The 19,665-nt window shown below is 37.2% G+C and overlaps 2 protein-coding genes across 4 annotated transcripts; both read left to right on the top strand.

Moving 5' to 3' along the window:
* Positions 1–1,732: 1,732 nt before the first annotated feature.
* Positions 1,733–3,477, top strand: Dnaaf6 (Dynein axonemal assembly factor 6). Its single transcript, XM_067281540.1, has 2 exons — positions 1,733–2,100; positions 2,864–3,477. The coding sequence occupies exons 1-2, from the start codon at positions 1,795–1,797 to the stop codon at positions 3,122–3,124; spliced, it is 567 nt and encodes a 188-aa protein (XP_067137641.1). The 5' UTR covers positions 1,733–1,794; the 3' UTR covers positions 3,125–3,477.
* Positions 3,478–5,305: 1,828 nt separating this feature from the next.
* Positions 5,306–16,812, top strand: LOC136984531 (protein naked cuticle homolog 1-like). 3 transcript variants are annotated; one of them, XM_067281547.1, is made up of 7 exons: positions 5,306–5,891; positions 5,997–6,106; positions 9,723–9,786; positions 10,916–11,025; positions 13,362–13,436; positions 14,387–14,745; positions 15,986–16,812. In XM_067281547.1, the coding sequence occupies exons 1-7, from the start codon at positions 5,867–5,869 to the stop codon at positions 16,701–16,703; spliced, it is 1,461 nt and encodes a 486-aa protein (XP_067137648.1). In that variant the 5' UTR covers positions 5,306–5,866; the 3' UTR covers positions 16,704–16,812. The 3 variants fall into 3 exon arrangements, with proteins under 3 accessions (XP_067137648.1, XP_067137647.1, XP_067137649.1); XM_067281546.1 differs by having other exon boundaries at positions 10,871–11,025; XM_067281548.1 differs by having other exon boundaries at positions 5,864–5,891; positions 10,875–11,025.
* The last annotated feature ends 2,853 nt before the right edge of the window (positions 16,813–19,665 follow it).

The raw sequence follows: 19,665 nt of genomic DNA, 5'->3' as shown, positions 1-19,665 counted from the left end.
GTAATAAAAATAAAATGTTTTCCCAGAATAAATATAGAGAAAACGTTACCGTTTTGGGTTGAGAAGATCAGGCATCGGCGATCTGCCAATGGGGAAAGAACACGGGGAATTTCTATTAAAAATTTGGCCCCTATTTAGGTGTTAGACACGTGAAGAAAACCCGAAAAATTCAGTGACCGTGTCCACTAATGACCTACTATTTTGGAATTATTAAATAAGTAAAACTAACCAAGACGTTGACAAAATTCACGGACTTTAATGCTAATGGCGGCCTTTGATTATGCACGCGGTCTCCAGCAGATGGCGTTAGAAATTCAATGCTTTTCTATGAGAGGAACCAACGTTCTATCTCGTTGGGGGGAACCATTCCAAAAATTCTCGAAAACGAAGGCAGATAGAACCATACGGTTTTTTGCGTTACAATCCTATATTATTTGTCTATCAATCCACGGTTCGGAATCTTGAAAATCGAATTCGTTAATTTTCTACGAATTTTTAAAGTCGTAGAAAATGTATAGCAGATGGCATTGAGGGATCGCGCGCATAACCAAAGAGGTTACAATCAACCTTAAAGAGGAATATCAAGGAGGAAAAAATCTTAAAATATTCTCATTAAATGTTTAATAACTTCGAAAAATACCATTTTTTTTTTCGATTTAAACCAGTACAATGTTTGAATAAGTGTCAAAGGCAGGTCCTTTTACACTGAAATTTTCTCATTAAACTAGTTAAAATCGGAAAAATACAAATTAATGTAGGAAAAATAACCCTAAAATCACCGAAATTTCTGTATGTCTTCGGAAAATTAGTAAAATTTTGCACTAAAAAATGACAAAATTAAACCCGAAAATTGGTGAAATAACATAAAAACACGCTCAAGAAGTCCAGAAAATCCCTCTCTTATTTAACATTACGATAAAATTAATATAATCGAGTTAATAATTTTCTAAAATGGGTCAAGATCAGATAAAACCGTTATATTATACCACGAAATTGTTATTAAAAAGTCTTTAAAATACCCTTAAAATTACTTTAAAAATTTTAAAAATTTCCCTAATTCCGAAAAATACATTTTAAAATTTTAGATTAAATTTTCGGGTTCCTAACATAGAAAACCTCCCCACAATATTATATTTTAGCACTAATACTTTATAAAAATCAGTTGCCTCGCCGTGAAATCTATATCGACTTACTGTCGTGGGGTCATTGTCACGCTAATTACTACCTATTTTGCGCAATTATCCATAAAATACACTTTAGGAAATTTATATGCTACAAAAAACCAGTAATTTATGGTTTTTAGTTGAAATATATCTTAAGTTTAATCCCGCAGGCAAACCTTTTAGGTACACTTCACTCATTAAACTACTGTATAAAGTAATTGATGTGTTACGCTAGATTAACGTCACACAATTAATTCCATATAATATGTTTTTCTATATAATTCTATGCTAAGATTCTGTCTAATTTATAAGGTTTCCTTCATAAATTTTAAGGATTTTTACGCCAGGTTAATCAAATTTTGGGAGGCGCGCTAGGGATATTTCGTGGAAAGGTTCTATTGTTGCTATGACAATAAAGCAAACACTGGTACATAAATAATAACAGCCCTAAGGCAGCGCAGTAGTCTTTTCCTCTAATTGTGTGTGTGGAAAGGCACCTAATTTAGTAGTGGTTCCTCTCCCCTCTGTTCGTTAATCTCATAGAAGTTGGGGGTTTACACGTATATTCTCTAAGAGTATGTTGGCCATATGTTTTTATTATTAATATATTCTACGTATTTCCACAGGGGAGATGGATTTCGGAGCTTCGTTGTTAAAATTAAGGGACCTTTTGAACCCTCAAGAAACGGACAGTAGCGATGACGAGTTCAAACCTAAAACTCAAGTGGCTAAAATGGGACCCGGAGACATCGGTGGGAGGGCAGTTAGCGGAAAGGAAAAGACTGAAGGAGTCGGGGTGGAGGACGATGACGTCATCTGGAGCGCGCGTGAAGTTCCCCAGGGATCGGAATTCGACGATACTATCGATCCTAGGAAAGAGCCCGAGTACGAGATGTTCTTCAGGCAGAAAGTGACTACAGAAGATATCTATCTACAAGTAAGGTCTCTTCTATTATTCTCGAGGGGTGTGGCGACTCGAGTCAGAATGGCCCTCTGTGAAGTCGAATGCGCAAGAAACCGGAAGCGGATTTAGGTCGCTTCTCCTTAAACGATGGGCGCGTGGCCGGAAAACATTTCTAGGAAAACTAAATAATGGACTAAGAGCCCGAAACCACTTAACACAATAGCAAATTGGAGGGTGAATTACGAAATGAAGCCTATTTCCTTCTATTCTTATAACAAGGAGCCCATCATCGTCAGTAACGACCCTTACTTGTTAGTATAATATTTTGTTTTTTTTTCTACGAACACAGCGCAGAAAATATACAATCCACATTCTTTGTAGCAATTCGGTTCGGTAGCAACGACGTTAGAGAATTATCCTATCAATTCGCCATGTTTGAAGTGGGGAAATCGGGATCTAAACAGCTAATAGCAGCGGCTCCTTTTGATGTTTCGGCCACTCCTGCGTGTACGAGAGGAAATTTTTAAAGCAGAAACCGCTCCTACATGTTATCAGGAGGCACACGCAGCGAGGCGAAGCGGGGTAGAAAAACAACCTTGACACTCATTGAACTGTGACAATATCAAAAGCCGGTTCCCCCTCGACTCGGTTCTTCGTTTTTATTATTATATCGTCTCGTTCTGGACGAGTGCATTCGAGTAGATTTCTGGCATTCTCGGAGGAGCCTTCTAACTCGAAATCGCTTTCCCCCTTGTCGTGGCATGGGTAACGGGCCACTTACGAGTAAATGTTGCAGATGGGTAACAAGAACCCAGCCACTTTCAGCTGCGAGGATCTGGTGATCAAGATCAAGCTACCGGGTGTAACGACGCAGAATGAAATCCACCTGGACGTCAAGGAGAAGAGATTGGATTGCAGGACCTCCACTTATCGTCTGGGGCTCTTCTTACCTCATCCGGTCAAACCAGACTCGAGTAAGGCCGAGTGGGACCAAAATTCCCATAACCTGACCATAATACTGAGATTGGACAGAGAACTCGATGAATTGAACTTCTAGTAGGCCCCCTAGTATGTGTTTCACAGGGGTGAACCCCCGAGCTAATTGCTCGGGAGTTGTTACTTACCTAGTCAACAACGCGGCTTTTAAGGATTTCTGGAAAGGTGGATTCTTGGAAATCCTCTTATTTTAAACAGGCCTTTAAGAAAGCCGGCAACACTTAATTTTTAATGCGTTTGACGTCATTACTTTTAAATCAATTACGAGTTAATGCGTTTGTTTAGTGAGTAATTTTCGTATTTTTCTTGTGATACTCGCACAATAAGATTTTAGAATGGGAAATCCGTCAATAGAAAGCGGAATATTTATATTTAAAAACGATAAAACATTATATATATTTTTAAAAAAATTAAAAAGAATTCTTTGTAAAAATCTCGTACATCTGTCGTTGGATAAGGAGGTAATATTTGTGATGACGTCACAATGTTTCCACGTATGTGAAGCTTTCCGTTTCTTCCTGTCACGAAAATTGGTCTTATAGCTGTTTAAATTGCTTATTTTAACAAGTGTTCGTGATGTAACGCACGAATGACGTGTTTTCGGGCAGGAAATTTAACCAAAAAAAAAGTGAAAAAAAGCAAATTATATAATGTTACGAACACAGTAAAATGTAAAAAAATGTAACTATACCCGCAATTCGGGCGTTAAAAATGTAAAATTAAAGAAAAAATAAATAAAAGTAAGATAATTAAAAAACTGGCAACACTTAATATTTAATGAGAATGATGTCACGAACTTCAGCTTCGAACATTGGTTAATTCAAAATGTTAAATATTTCGAAGAATCTATAGAATATTAGGCGCGCAGATATAGAAAAATGGCTGAGAAAGTATTTTAGGCAAGAAATTTAGCACGTAAAGAGGAAATAACAGAGTAATATCAATAATAAAAAGTTTCCTTTAGTGATTCACGCTTGGCGTATTTGGTGGGGGGGAAAACAATCGGAAATTGTGTGATCGATTATTTTGATTACTTCCACCTTTTCGGTGTTCTACTTAATTGAATTTATTGATCAAGAAACGAGAAATTTGCCTCTTCGTTACTCAATTCTCTTAGGTCATTAACACACAAGTATCATTTTAAGCTACTGGTTCCTCTAATTATCCTTTCTTCTATGGTTACTTGTGTTATTGACTTGTTTGCCAACAGTTAGTTCTATATACAACTTTCCGTTTCTTGTTCTTTTGATACTGTCTAATAACTTTCTGGTGTCGTTTCTATTTATGTTCCTTCTTGTTTCTCGCTTGTTTACGCAGTTCGCTTCGTCCACAGCGTACAATTTATGCTGATAATACTGTTATTGATTCGCTTCTTTTATTTATTGTGTACAAAAAGAATGTACACATTTTTATACAAAATTGTTAACATGTAGTTTTTGTGTACGCGCTTCTAAAAAGCCAAGTATCGGGTATCAATTTTTGTGTTTCTTGTATGCGGTGATACCAGTTTTAGCTCAGTCACGTGATGTTTTTTCTCGTGTATATCAATTTTAATACAGGTTTTCTTCGATCATTACCATTTATCCTTAATTCAGTCAGCGATATCTTACAGTTTAACTTAATTTTTGGTATCGCTTTCCTTCCAATTTATATTATTAAACAGCCCTCCCGTTGTCACTTTCCACGTGTTACTTTGTAAGTTTTAACGAAATTTCGATCGATCGTCTTCCCCCTTAACTCAATTTCTACTTTGTATTCTGTCTTCGTTCATCAATTTCCGATGTCATTCCTAGTTACGGTGGTACACTTCTTAAATTCTTGAACACACTGCGAGGGGGGGAAACAGGAATAGTTACATTCGACAAACGAGGCTGTCGTTACGTTAAAAAAGCTGGCAAATATATATATGACACGAGACCGTGTTAAATGGGAAAAAAAACCAGACAAAAATCTACCACGCGAGGCATAAATCTAACAAAATCTACACGAAAATATTCTGTACAAGGAATAGAATCTGTATAAATAAAGTGCAAAGTACTGTACTATAAAGTGTCAAGTACTGTATAGAATATAGGCCGAATTAAAACACAAATTTACCACACAATGCATAAAAAGTTGATAAAAATCTAAAATATGGAGGATTGAATGGTACAAAAATCTACCACACAAAGCACAAAAATCTATTATAGAGAAGATAGAAATGAAGAAAATCCGCCATACAAGGTATAAACGTAAGAAAAAAATTCTACAACACGACAAAAATCTATCACCAGGGCCATAAGAAAATAGTGTAACCTTCAAAAGCTGGAGAAAATTAATTTCCTCCCCCTTCTTCTCTTTAATCTCGGCTAAACTATGAAACAACTGACACCATTATAGTCGAGAGGTTCATTGGAACGGCTCCAGTTGCGCTCCGAAGCAACAGGATGTGAGCGGATATCAAAGGATACCGCTCACCTAACACAACTTTGAACAACACGCCAATACTGCTGCTACCCCCGAACGTGCAGCTGTTGTCAGCTGTCGCACCGTTCATAACGTCTCTTCAAAGTGTACCGTATTGTTACTTCGCAGAAGCGTAAATACCTTCGAAACACGCGCTCACCCCCACCTCTCGAGCTCTTCTTGGACCCTTCCTTCTAGGGATTGGTCAACTGAATGAAAAGCTGCACTTCACGTTTTTCGGCATAATTCGCTAGTAGTAGAGAGAGTTGTAGTGCGGTTTTATTTTGCTGTGTGTGTGTATGTGTATGTTTGTCTGTCCTTTGATCGATTACTGGGATGCTACTAACAATATCGAGAAATGGGAAAAGTACAGAGCAAGCAAGGTAAGTTAATCCCGACGCCCACGTGTTTATTTACGAATTTTTTATTTTTTTCTGGGAAAACGGAAGAATTTGCGTATTTAACCCATCCATCCCCTAAAATTCTAGGAGAATGTTACGTTTTCGACGCCCATCTTAACCCGGTCGAACATACAGACGAAAGCAGAAAGTTACAAAAGATGCCATTGACATCGTCGACCGCTTCGAAATTCTGTTCCGTAAGTAGATACTTCGCTTGACATTTTCCTAGAAAAACTGAATATAACTCGACCCCCGGCTGTAGAAAAAGTGCCCATTTCTGTTTTAAATCTGCTTTTCTTCTTTATACTTCACGAATCCAACCTCCGACACGCGAAACAAAACCTATTTTTTAAAAAAAATATTATTAAAAAACTGGCAACATTGTTAGTATACAAAAATTTAAATAATTTTTATGACGTTTGCAATTTTTGAAAAAAATTCGTAGTGTTGCCAGCTTAAAAAATATTTTAAAAAAAATGGAGAGTTAATTAAACCCGCCGCGTATTAGGTTTAGAGCTTTTGTACAAATAAACACACGTTATCAATGAACGGAGACGGGAACCATTTAGAGAATTTACAAAGTTTTATCACTCAAGAAAGTATTATATATATATATATAAACTTCGAACCGCGACATTTTATCTGGTTACACTCCAAAACAGATCTACCTTATCGGAGAGTAGGAAGAAGAGAGATAACGTGTCGATTGCTGTACATTTAGTGGAGGCAAAAAATATATATATGTATTTTTATACATAAATATTCTAGTTTTAGGATCTCGTTACGCGTCATGCCAAGCGAATTTTCGGTCGTGGGCAAATGACCCCCGCTCTTGCCACTTGCCGGTGGCTACAAAGACTAGAGAAAACTCGGCGCGCGGCAGCTGGCCTCAGACGAGCGGCAACATCAAAGTTACATTCTGCTGGCGCCACTATTGGCTGTCGGCCATAAAACTGCCATTTCCTCTCGTACACATACAACGCGTATTGACTTAGTAACGTTGGACAAGCGTCGCTCCTTTTGTTGATATGAACTTTCAATAATTTTGAAATGATTCTACTTGCTTATTTTTAGTTACCTAAATATGTTCGGTTTTCAATGCGTGGTGGGGAATTGGGCGGAATTTTTTTTCGTAAATAAAAAAAATACTGTATATACATATACACTTTTTTTTATCTTGGTAATTTCCCTCGCTACGTGTCGCTTTTTTACGACAGGAAACGGTTGTAATCGCGCAATTTCCTATTGTTTCTCGCGTGTGGCGAGCGGTGCGACGCGACGCGTAGTTAGCGATTGTTGCGTCGCGTCGAGATGCGCGTCAAACTTGCCATTAATACGCGATAATGACGCGTTTTCGGCTGTTGCGATTTTTCCCTCGTCGGTTTTCGCTCTTCGCTTTTAACATAAAACACGAATTTAGAAGCGAATCGCTTGATTTATTAAAATCGCGTTTGATTGTAGCTTGTTGGAGCATTAAAATCGCATCGATCGCTAGCGATTTCGTTTATACGCCCCCTAAAATCGCGTTCCTCACTAACTAAAATCTCTCTCTCTTATTTCAAGGCCTTTATCAGGGAAAAAAAATTTAAACGACGCTTACGATTTCACACGCGTCACGCCCTAAAATCGCATCCATCTCTCACAGACTTCGCTGGAGTGGCGATCTGAAATCGCATCCTTTCCTAGCGATTTCTTCTCACTCGACACTTCTTTTTTGTATTTACTAATCTCCCTCATCCTCTTTTTTTTTTTAAGTCGCGACGTCGGCGCGCGCGTCCGATCGGCGCGGGTCGCGGATAATTTAGGGCATTGCAAAATTCCGCGTAGGGAGGAGCCGGTATCGTGTTCGGGCATCTCTCTGGCGGTTTACAGCATTTCTTTGCCTTTCCGGCATCGAATTTCTGTTGCGGGAAAAAGAGGATGAGGAAATTGTGGTCCCTTGACCTCAAGCCAAGTAAAACAGAGATGGTATTGTACGCCCCTTTGGCTCTGTCTCTGGTATTTATGTCCATTAATGCACCCGATCCCCCCCGTCACCATAACAACATCCAGTCTATATTTGTACTTGGTCAACCGATCGCCGCTCGTGACGCCAAGGAGTTACTCTTCTCGTACGTCACTTCTCGGAATTCCTTACAGAATGGATCGTGTTACGCGCGACGTATTGCGTATTCGCGGCAGTTAAAGGTTTCGATGTGCGTCACTAATCTAACGAAGTATTTCTTCCCCCCCTACTACGTGACGACACGAACGGAAGGACAGGTGCAAACACGTTTATTGGTATGCATTACAAATATGCCAGACAATTCGTGGGAGCTTCTAGGAATCCGTTGGTTACTGAAGATTCCTCTTGTTGATTGGCGTTGTTAACAATACCACACCGGGGGGGAATTCTTACCCCATCCCCCAAGTAGTAATTTGAAATGAGAGCTTAGGGTGCAAATTATTTGTAAGTTATCGTGCCGCCGAATACCGTTCCCAGTTTTTATGCCATTATTAAGCATTCGAGTCTGCCGTCTGTCGGTTAAAATATCCAGATTACCCTACATGGGTGGTTTGTGGCAACTGATAAGCAGAGTGGCAGTGCAGATGCAGTTGCAGTATTGTATCTAAAGCCGGACTATCAAATTGTCTTCGTGGAGTCGGAGTTGTCCGCAAGCTACATTTTAAGGCCTCGAGCATTTAAATTTTATTTGGCGAGGGAGAAAGGCTCCCGTTTGTTTCGGCCGAGGGCTCGCACGAATCTAAATCCCGTGCGAATCGACAAAATAATACGAGATTAAATTAGAAGTCCGTTGCGGAAATAGAGGCGGGCCCCAACGGTTTACGTATCTTACGCCGGAGGTATCCGTTTCCTACACCGGTGCGCCTCATTGTAGAAAATGGATGTCTGAAGATAATCTGCAGTTAATTTTATGCAAAATTTGAACCACTAATAAATGTTTTAAAGCATACTTCTAATGCATTTACTCTTAATTAGATTGAAGTTCTATAATTTTAATTAAGAATTTTAATCTACTGTTTCTAATTAACCTTAGAAGTCAAAGGCCAAATTGGCGAGCGGTTACGGCAGCAGCCTACCGCTCCGGGAACTCTCGATCGGATTGGGAAGGGTCCCCGGATATGTTTGGACACTTGCAGCACCGGTCTCTCGCCACCCGGCAATCCCGTCGGGGGCCTGGCCAAACCCATAATCGGCTTGCTAAAAGAAGGCCCTCTTAGTGCCCGTATGGCGGAAAGATTTTTTAAAAAATCCTTAGAAGGCTGCTTCTAAAAGAAACATTTTAATACAATACAAAGGGTGATTGTTATTCTGCCAACGGATATAAATTAAGTATTCCGTATTCGTATTAAACTACACTATAATTATTTACATATGCCGTTATAAAATTTACAACCTTATTATTATTTATCGTCCACGACATTAAACAGTCCGAAACGGAGTCTAAGATGAGATAAACTGGTGACTCCCGAGCATCTTGTTGGAAGAAAGGCAAATTATTCTTTTGCAAACCCGAGCACGACGAGGTGGTGTTGAATGTCGTGCTTTACGACAACCAATTCTCCGATCCTTGCAAGAGAATTTAAATAAATTTACCGAGAGGAAACTCTAGCGAATATTCTCTTGTGTATTAACTGATACATGAGCTATCAGGGACGGTTTTATGTCTGCACTATGTCATAAAAGTCAGATTATTTAACATTACATCTTCTATATTTAATATTATAATAATTTTATCATCTTCCTAGTACCTATTTTGACAAGCAACATTCCAAAAAATTAATAAATAAATCATTTTTCTTTTATTTAAGGAATTATCTTTGTCGTTATGCCATGTGGACGAGTGCAAATCACCAGACAAACATCCCCTGAAAGGTAAATATTAACAACTAAATAATATTTTAATTGTTAAATCACTTCTAAGATATTAATAATGATGAGGTAATTACTGACTTTTTTAAGTTGTTTGCAGAATTCTTGCAGGATTGCAAAGAATTCTGCAATTGTAGTTATGCTTATAAGAAAAAGCGTTGGATCATATTGCATTTTAGGCATATTTGCGATATATGTAGGTCATTCGACTCATAAGAAAAAATGGAATGGCTGGCTGAATTAATTCATTCTTTCTGTGCAGACATACGCGTCGCTTTGTGTTACGATCCTAGAGAAATGGGCAAGAAACAAACTGTTTATTTATGCATTAATTTCTGTACGAAACAAAGAGGACAATGTATCTTTGAGAGTTAATTACGCTGCGGCGGATTCTGCCGTTTGCTCGGAAGCCGTAGATAAATTATTCGACGCGTCACAATTCGTCCACCCGCTTAACGTTACAAACTCCAGACGACGGAAATCAGCGTGAAAATTTGAAATTAAGCAAGTACTTTCTACAAAATTGCATGCAAAAAAATGGTGCAGACAGTAAAGTGTGCATTTTACTCTTTAATTAATTCTTTTTAAATTAAATTATGGAGTAGATATGGCTACTTTTATTTGGTAAAATACAATTACTTCAAAGTCTTTTCGGTTATCTCGCAAGTATGTTTTGTTTAACAATTGATAAGCTTTTCAAAACATGCCGAACTACAACACTTAGCATTATCAAACTACGGGGGTACAAATGGTTTCCATCAATCTCGCCTTTACCTTTTGATAAGACGTTTGGACCTTATCTAACGGAGGTAGAGACTTGCAAAACTAAAAACTAAATACGAGGACGATAAAATATTTCTAACAATATAATTTTATGTAGGATACGAGTAAAATTAATTGTATATATTGACCTTACGCCATTAATTACGGAATTGATATTGTAGTGTATATAAAATTAATATTTGCCGTTAAGATTGAGGCAAACTTATAATTAACTATTATTTTAATACTTAATACTGTAATATTACAGTGTGACTTTTGACTTTATCCTATCTCTGTAAAACCTTACTAATATATTACTATTCAGGTAGACTGCTGCAAGTTCTCAAAATAGTGTTTATGAATTGTTTAGTATATCTTCCGCCGAAGGATTGTTCCGAGCACGGAGACGGCGAGGAAAACCAACTGGAGAAGGCAGAAGAAGAAAAAAGCGAAAAGGAAGAGCGAAGAAATAATTTAAAAGTATGTTATTCTGTTATAAATATCGCATTTTAAGTTTGAAATGCTAAATCGGTATGATTCAGAAGTCATTTATTCTTATATCATGGTATTCCCTGAAGGGTGGCCAAGGAAAAAAGAGGGTTTACTGTGCATGACATTCCGTTCTCTGAGGAGCGCCATATAGGCAAGACATAGCACAACAGAAACACTCACCCACTTTTTCACCCTGGGACCTGCCGAAATCACGCGTACCGCTCTCGCTTCTTCCATATTCATGGTTTTTTTCACACGTTCTTGTCCTCTGCTTCCCTCTACACTTTCCACATAGAACTTCTTACACATCATCTTTCAATATTTTCTCCATAGAGCCAAACCAATGTACACACCCTTGATACATTCACTCAATTGCATTCTCTTTAACACTGCGCTGCAACAAACATTATCATTGTTACTCGTCACATCTCTACTTTTCACACCACATATACACTTCAGGTATTATTCGTGTATTTATTACTGTTTCCGTCAATTCTGTAAAGTCAAAGCATTTTAAAAGTTGGCATTTGAAATGGTTTATTTATATTTGGAAACACGTGCGGATTATCTGCTAAGAGGGGTTACCTTCTGGAAGAACTTTTTAAGAGGAACTGATCCCTAGTTAGGCATTACAGATGTGAAGAAAATCTGGAAAACTCCACACGGACACTCTGTTGGCGAGGCTCACATCCACGACCGACTGTCATCATTTGGTGGTTTTATTCACTTGACCAGTGGTGGGCACAGCATTTGAAATGAGTGGGGTTAGTTGTTTTTCTTGAATTGGGGCCAGTTTCCCTTACAAGACCTCTTGGAAGGCATTTCCCCTCATGTAACATTGCGCACCAGAGAAGGCAACGGGGAACCACTATGGTTGTAACTTCTCCCAGGATATACCTTGGCGCCTTAACCAAGGGCGTCGCCAGAGGGGGGCAGAGGGGCAGTTGCCCCTCCTTAGACATGCGAAAAAAATTATTTAAATGCTAAGTCATTTATTGCCCGATTTTAATTCCCGCGCGAAAAACCCAAGAAGATTATGTTTTAATTAAAATAATCTTAAGTTTCTTAAAATTTATGAATCGTTTTTATTTTACCTACATACAATTCATATCCTCTATCAATTTATATCATCTTGCCCCCCCTGGCCCATTGGCTGGCGACGCCCTTGGCCTTAACTAATCACTTATTAACCTGCGCCAGGTGCTCACAGACGTCAGGATTTCTGATACGGCACACACAGAGAGAGAGTTGTTTTTATTACATACTAAAGGATCGCCATTAGAGTAAATAAAATCTTTTAAATATCTTTAAACAGTCCTATGATTTTAATAAATATCACAGAACTGGTTAAATAGCTTATTTAAAAATCTTTCTTTTCTCCAAAAATCTGTCCTGAAATTATCCAATTTTAATTAACAGCGCATGCATTTGAAATCTGTAATAATTTATTCAGTTATTTTTATGTATAATTTTTAAAAGCACATATAAACACTGACGTTTGTGTACAAATGCAGCTCTGAATGAGGCAGTTTGACTTTATCAAACTGTAGAAGCAAAAATCATGTCTGTAGGAGCAAAAATGTCAAAGGAACCAATGATCTACACGAGATATAACGGTATAGTATATAGATCAGCGATTCTCACCAATGTGCCGCGGCACTTTAGTGTGCCGCAATATTTTTAAAATGTGCCGCCACTGAGAATACCCATACATAAGTGACATCAGACAAGTAGTTCAATCGGTTTTACCTTCCTAGGACGCGTTTGGAAATTGTAACCGATGTTACTGGCTGTACCAAGACATGTGACCTAAATAACCAACTGCGTTTAAAATCACAGTTATGACGTCACCGGTTGTCCTGCGGTACTTACCGAAGTAACCGTGTGTGCCGCCAAATTTTTAAATTATTAAAAGTGTACCGTGACGAAAAAAGGTCGAGAATCACCGATATAGATATAACCCAGAAGTAGTCGGTACAATGGCGTTTCTCTTGTTTTATGAGCTTTTAGCCATCTCTAGCAAAGTGGAAAATGGTTGATTTAGCATTGTTTTTAGAAACAGTGCCAGATTTTTTTCACTTTTAAATTTTACTCCATTTTTGAGGGTCTTCAAAATTCCAGGTAAGTTGATTTTTGGAGGATTATATATTGTCAAGTACATTAGACCATTGGTTCTTTCGACTCTTTTGCCTAAATGGTCGTGGTCTACAGCTTTGATTAGCAGATTGGAAAAATGTGTGACATATTTCTAGCTTCTAATGAGTTTGTAGAATAAATTTGGATTTATATTAAATACTGTATTTATAATTTTACTTTATTTATAGGGTATCCAGACTGAAAATTCAGAATTCACTTTCACCTTATATGATTTCAATGGTTCTGGAAAAGTGTCAAAAGATGTAAGTATTTGAAACGAATCATTCCAAATAGTGTCTTATCTTCTTTTAAATGTAAAGAACTTTCGTTATAAAATGTTTTTACCATCCGAAAACAGGCTTGTAACATTCTGCATGTTGGTTTACAAACCAATGTTAGCATTGTCGAGTTTAAACCTTTAAAAGAGTGGTCAAGTTGTCTGGAAGTAAAGATGTAAGGCTATGTAATTTATGGGGTCTAGGTTCGAATTTGAAGCCACCAGTGGCCGAGCAGTTCCGTCGCTAAACACTGGGAGTTCGATCGCGGGTTTGCGCCGTGCTCGAACAGGCTGGCCACGTGGAGTTTTCCGGGTTTTCTCCACGTTTGTAACACCTGAATAGGGGCCAGTTTTCCTTACAAGACCTCCCAGAAGGCATTTTCCCTCGCTTAACATCACGCACCAGAGAAGGCAACGGGGAACGACTCTGGTTGTAACTTCCCCCAGGATACACCTTGGCCCCTTAACTAACCACTTATTAACCTGCACCAGGTGCTCGCCGACGTCAGGATTTCTGATATGGCACGCAGAGAGAGAGGTTCAAATTTAAGCGAAACCTTGAAAATTTCCACGGATAGTTTTTATCCAGATGTGTCGGACTCCAGTTGTGAGCCTGGATAAGACTACGATGGGAATGTGAAAAGGGGGTGTGGGTTGAAAATGCTTTATCATCTTCATACATTGTGCACATTAATGTGTAGAACAACTGAAAGCAATTAACATTAAAGATATAATTTTCTTGCAGGATTAATATAATATATTTTACAAAATGCATTAGATTTGTGGATTTTAATTATCAGCATTTCTTAGTTTGCAGAAAGGTTTAAAATATAACTGCTTCACTACAACCCTTGATAAAGTTCTTATTAAAGAATAAACGCAAGTTTAAAAATGTGTTAAATATGCATTTTAATCAAGCAAATCTTTTTATTCTAGGATGTAGAAAGAGTTGTAGGAAGGACAATAAGTGAAGCCCTGGAGAAATCTCTGAACTTTTCGGCGACTAATCACACCATTCAAGTTCATCTTGCGATAACTCCAGAAAGTGAATCAAAGCATAAATCGAAAAGTGATCAAACAGAAAGAGAAGGGACAAATTCGAGTAAAGAGAAAGTATCTCTCAAACACTACTGTGATGCCAATGCGACGCATCCTCCATTTACTCCAGGAAAGTCTAACAGAAAGAAATATTACAACCAGTTTGAAAAGAAGATTTCCGACCTACCGCGACAGTCGCGTAGTCCACGCATGCAGAATCAGAAATCCCGGCGTAAACTTTCGCTTGCTGACGACAGGTGAGAAAATTAGTATTTTAGTCATTATTTAATATAAATATAAATACACAGATTACATTTTAAAATAAACTATAAAATATGCACAGTTATGTTCAGAAGACATAAAAATAAAAATTTAAGTAATTATTAATGGCTTGCTAAAGATCTGCAAATTTTGTATACATTGACCACAAAGTCTCTACATATGCAAGTTGGAAGTATTTGTATGGTCCATTCCTAGGCAGCATCGTAACTAGCCTTCTATGCGCTCGGTGCAAGCATCTGTAACTACGCCCCAAAACTTGGTTCGGGTCATTTCTGCACCCCCCAGGGTCTACACCGTGTGCCTGGGCACCGCCCTAGTTACGGCACTGTTCCTAGGATGTAATTTCAAGTATGCATGCATAGGAACTTTGCATGCATACTTGTAGGATACAGAAAAGCACAGGATGTACCCCTCGAATGTCCCTAGTTTTGTGGATTAATTTTAGTACTGAAGATAATGGTAGTAGAAATTGCATCCAAGAGTTAGTTATTATATTAAATCAGTAAATTTCCTCATACTCCTGACATTGCAAGCAACATACATCCTAATGTAGCCAGCATATTAAGAGTCATTCTGTTAATGGTGTCTGCAATTCTTATACATGGGGTTCTTGTATACAGCACTTTTGTAGCATACACATAATCCTTGACGTGCCCGCAAAGGAAAAAATTCAAAGATATGAGGTCAAATGATCGGGAAGACAAGAAATGAGTCTGGTGAGCTAGACAGTGTCTGGCAGTGGAGATCCAGATTGCCACCATACGGCAGCAGCGACCTTTTACTGTGGAAAATTTAATCATGTTTTATGGCAAATAACCTTCCTATTGCCAATTCTCTCTCTTTATCTGGAGTCGTGACTAGTTAGAGTCACCAACTTGGACGGGTAAACAGCAGCATCCTGTATTCTGTGCTGTCTCTGACCAGAATATTGTCAGGGTCCTGTACAGCTTAACTTAGATCCAAGAACCAGAAGAGCAAGAAGTATTGCTTATGGTTGTTGCCTTTATGAGGGCTGATGTTTATGCACAATATGAATATAACTTTATGAAAATAACCTTAAAACAAGACAAAAATTAAGTAATATTATAATAACAACTTTAAAAATAATCCCGATTGTTAGTTTTAACAATCAGCATTAAAAAGTTAGTCTATTATTAAAAATACAATATAATGATCGATAGAAGTAATTAATCAAAATTATTTAAACATTTCCAGATATCCCACAAATGTAAACGAAACCGTCTTGCCAGAGAAGAGCCACAAGAATCGGCATTATTCTTCCGCTTGCAGAAATATTCCGGAATGTCTGAATCACCGCAGTCACTATCTCGATCTGGCCGGAATCGAAAACTATACTTCAAAGTTTGCAACTTATACTACTAATGCATGTCTATCGGTACACGAGTGCCCCGGAGAAAGCTTTCAGAGGACTAACTTGTCTCGCTGTCATAAAGAAAGAGAGAGAAAAATGCATCATCGAAGGAAAAGTTACAGCAAGGAAACACATCCCTTCAACGTAGATGCATCGCCACACTTGTTCAGACAAAACAAAGACCATAGATGTGATCCGTTAGAAACAAACTTTGATTTGTCCGACGAAGCAAAGGAAAAGTTCAACTGGGAACACCCCAGACGATCAAAATCGCACGACGTTCACAAAAATAACGAATACTTGAGGCATAATTCTCCCAAACCTAAGTGCCAGAATAGTGCGGAGAGTATTTCTCCGAACCACTATTGCTGCCGCAAACACAAAGAACAGGAGAAAGAATCTCAGTGGAACAAACTGAGAAAGCATTTAGAGAAGGACTTTAATACCAAGTGTCGTAAAGAAAATCTTAAATTTATAGCTCTGCAAGAGAAAGATAAATGCGAGCATCATCATGTACATGAACACATTCATCATCATTATCATCATTATGTGGATTCGTAACGTGAATTATTTACAAGTGATGTTTTTAAGTACATCTAATTTATACAATTTTGAAAGAAAAATTTCAAACTATAACCTTTATTAAACACAAATTAATTTATCGGACAAACCTTTTTTTAAGATGTGACTCGAAATATTTTGAAAGTTTATCAGAAAATGGGATTGTAAGTGGCATTACAGTTAGTGATTTTGCACATTATTAAACGGCGTACTTAAAAAAATTAAATTGTAACATTACAATCGTCTAATTTATAAGTCTTGTAGCAAGTAATCTGTTACTTGCTACAAGACTTATAAATTCAAAAATTTGCACATTTCTGGGTTTAATGTTACCTTAGGTGCCAAGATGGTGGCTCGTCTCCGATTCCAGCAAGGAAACAGCGGAACACACTTCTAACCTAACTAACCTATTCTAATAATTTGGCTGCTAATAATTATGGTAATTTATTAGAATAGGTTAGGTTAGGTTAGAACGTGCGTTCCACTGTTTCCTTGCTGGAATCAGAGACAAGCCGCCATCTTGGCACCTAAGGTAACATTAACCCATTTCTGGAAAGACTTAAGTCCTATTTGCATCTCAAAGAACAGAATATTATCTTTATTATTGCCGAGAATATAAATAAAAATTACCTTTTACAATTTATACACTTTAATTAAGTAGAATGACTCAGGTTTCTGCATTTATCACAGGCCGAGCATTCCTAAAACATTTAGATATAGCAATGCTTTTTGCACATAAAACAGAATGGTACAAATATTTATAAATGCTTTTTTCAATGCTCCATTGTTTGGCTTGAGATATATTTATGAATTGTTTATACATATATATATATATTTTTGAACCTGTATTAAACAGTCTAGACTCAACATTTTTCTAGATTTTCCTCGAGATGGGCTTTGTAACGCCGAATGTCGGAATGGTAATTTTCCGAGAATTAAAACGCTCGTCTACATAAGTTTTTAATGCGTTATGTTTAAAGTTATCGTTGAAAATCTTAAGGAAGCACTAGAAATTTGGAAAGTCTAATAAGAAATCATTAATTAGTTACATCTAGTATGTTTATTCTAAGAATATTGTTACATATAAAACAGTTGATGTATATCTTTTATTATTATTATTGGGGAAGACATTCCTTATTTGTGCAATGGCCAAATTAAATATTGTTGATAAATTAAGATGTATCAGATAATTATAGGCTATGATTTTATGAATAAAATTTAATTTATGCTAAATATATTGTGTAGAAAGTTCAAATACTCACATTGATCACTTTTTTACGTTTAGTTGATTAAAAATTTCAATACATTGTATACTTTATTAGTACTATTTTGTTAAACTTTTTATCATTATGAAACATATCACTTTGAATTAAAATCAAAATGGGACCCTGAAATGCAGTACCAAAACAATGAGTATTATATTTTAACAATAGTTAAACATGGATCAGTATCCCAAGAGATGGGAGAAATCTTTTCTGAAAAGACTGAAAGGGAATTGGGTTAATATTCATGCGCCAGGATGCAGACATCAGTTCTTTGGGGATCAGTGCAGTAATGCAAATCTATTGTTTTCATTTTTAAATTTAGAATTTTGCCAATATGAATTTGGTGCACATTAAACCTAGCTGTACAGCATAGTATTCTGGGTGCCAAGTATCAAATAATAATAGTAGTTATAACAACCATGGTATTAGCAGAAATCTAAAAATATTCTCAATATGAGTATATTATATACTAATACTAGATAAAAATATTATATTATATAGTATAAACTTTAGGAGAATGCATCTCTTATAATAAAAATACAAGTGTAAAACAGTCTAAGTGTAAAAAATGTAACAGTGGCATAAGTTTATGTGATGAAAGCGAGAGCATATATTACGGATAATGCCAACGAAACCGAGGGGTCTTTGCCAGCTTTGTCTATATTCAGAGCAGAGCCATAGCTATGGCTCTGCTCTGAATAGTAACTGAAGTATAAAAATAATTTTCTAAAATTAAAATACACAAATTATATTCAAAAATCTGGTTTTGATCACACTGCAAAGCCACAGGCTTTGTCATATTAATGACCCATGCATTTTTCTATATTATAGCATTATTTTTATGCTTTTTACTTTGTATTATACTTATATTTGCATGCATTTAGACTATGCGCTCTTATTTATTAATTAGAATAGTGTGAAAGTTTGTACATTTGGGAAACACTGTAAATAGGAATGGAAGGACGGGTGGCAAAACCACCAGAAGGGCAAAGGCAAGAAGTAAATTTGCGATGGATAGAAGACACTCAGAGACGTAAATGGCCCGTCCCTATGCTCGTGTACGGCAGAAGTCACGAGAATCTTATGCTCATGTGATATTTGTGACATAATGAGGAGAGAGTGTGATTGCTGGGAAAGAGGGTGGTTCAAAAGGTGAGTAAATCAGCTCTACAATGGTTTGCCACATTGAGAAAATGAAATTGTTGAAGAGAGTATACATGGGAAAGGTGGATGAAAAGTGTGGTAGGAAAAGGCCAAGGAAGATCGGAACAAATGGATGAATATCTGAGAGTGTAAGGTGTTGAGTCAGAGAATGAGGAAATGTACTAGAAAGGCACTAGTGTATCTGGACAGGAAAGTGTGGATAAAGTTGCCAAACAGATTTGTAAGATTGAGTGTCCTCAGGCTGGCCCAAGTGTTTGTGGCACCCTAGGGGACTTGTCTAGTGAGTGTCTCCAAGTCTCCTTTTTCCTCTGCTTAACCATTCTGGATTATGGGTATAAAGGTGTATGTATGTGTGTATGTATACAGTACAATAGCGTAAAAATCTCATGATGATAAATATTAAAAATTTATGAAAATTTAAAATCAGTTGCATCCATGTAGTAATAAATGAATACAACTTAAACAAATGTTAGTAATTGTTTATAACAATACGTATCAACACATGATCGAGCTATAGCGCCATCTGGAGTCAA

The sequence above is a fragment of the Centruroides vittatus genome, unplaced genomic scaffold (genome assembly GCF_030686945.1).
Source record: "Centruroides vittatus isolate TY-2023 unplaced genomic scaffold, ASM3068694v2 contig_921, whole genome shotgun sequence".
Taxonomy (NCBI): domain Eukaryota; kingdom Metazoa; phylum Arthropoda; class Arachnida; order Scorpiones; family Buthidae; genus Centruroides; species Centruroides vittatus.
The sequence above is the reverse complement of the archived record's forward strand: the minus strand, read 5'-3'. Positions and strand labels throughout refer to the sequence as shown.

Bases quoted from the DNA above. Each gene is read 5' to 3' on its own strand.
- Dnaaf6 (XM_067281540.1), top strand. From the start codon at position 1,795: ATGGATTTCGGAGCTTCGTTGTTAAAATTAAGGGACCTTTTGAACCCT. The intron at 2,101-2,863 runs GTAAGGTCTCTT...TAAATGTTGCAG, and splicing joins CAGAAGATATCTATCTACAA to ATGGGTAACAAGAACCCAGC.
- LOC136984531 (XM_067281546.1), top strand. From the start codon at position 5,867: ATGGGAAAAGTACAGAGCAAGCAAG. The intron at 9,787-10,870 runs GTAAATATTAAC...ATTACTATTCAG, and splicing joins AGACAAACATCCCCTGAAAG to GTAGACTGCTGCAAGTTCTC. The intron at 14,746-15,985 runs GTGAGAAAATTA...AAACATTTCCAG, and splicing joins CTTTCGCTTGCTGACGACAG to ATATCCCACAAATGTAAACG.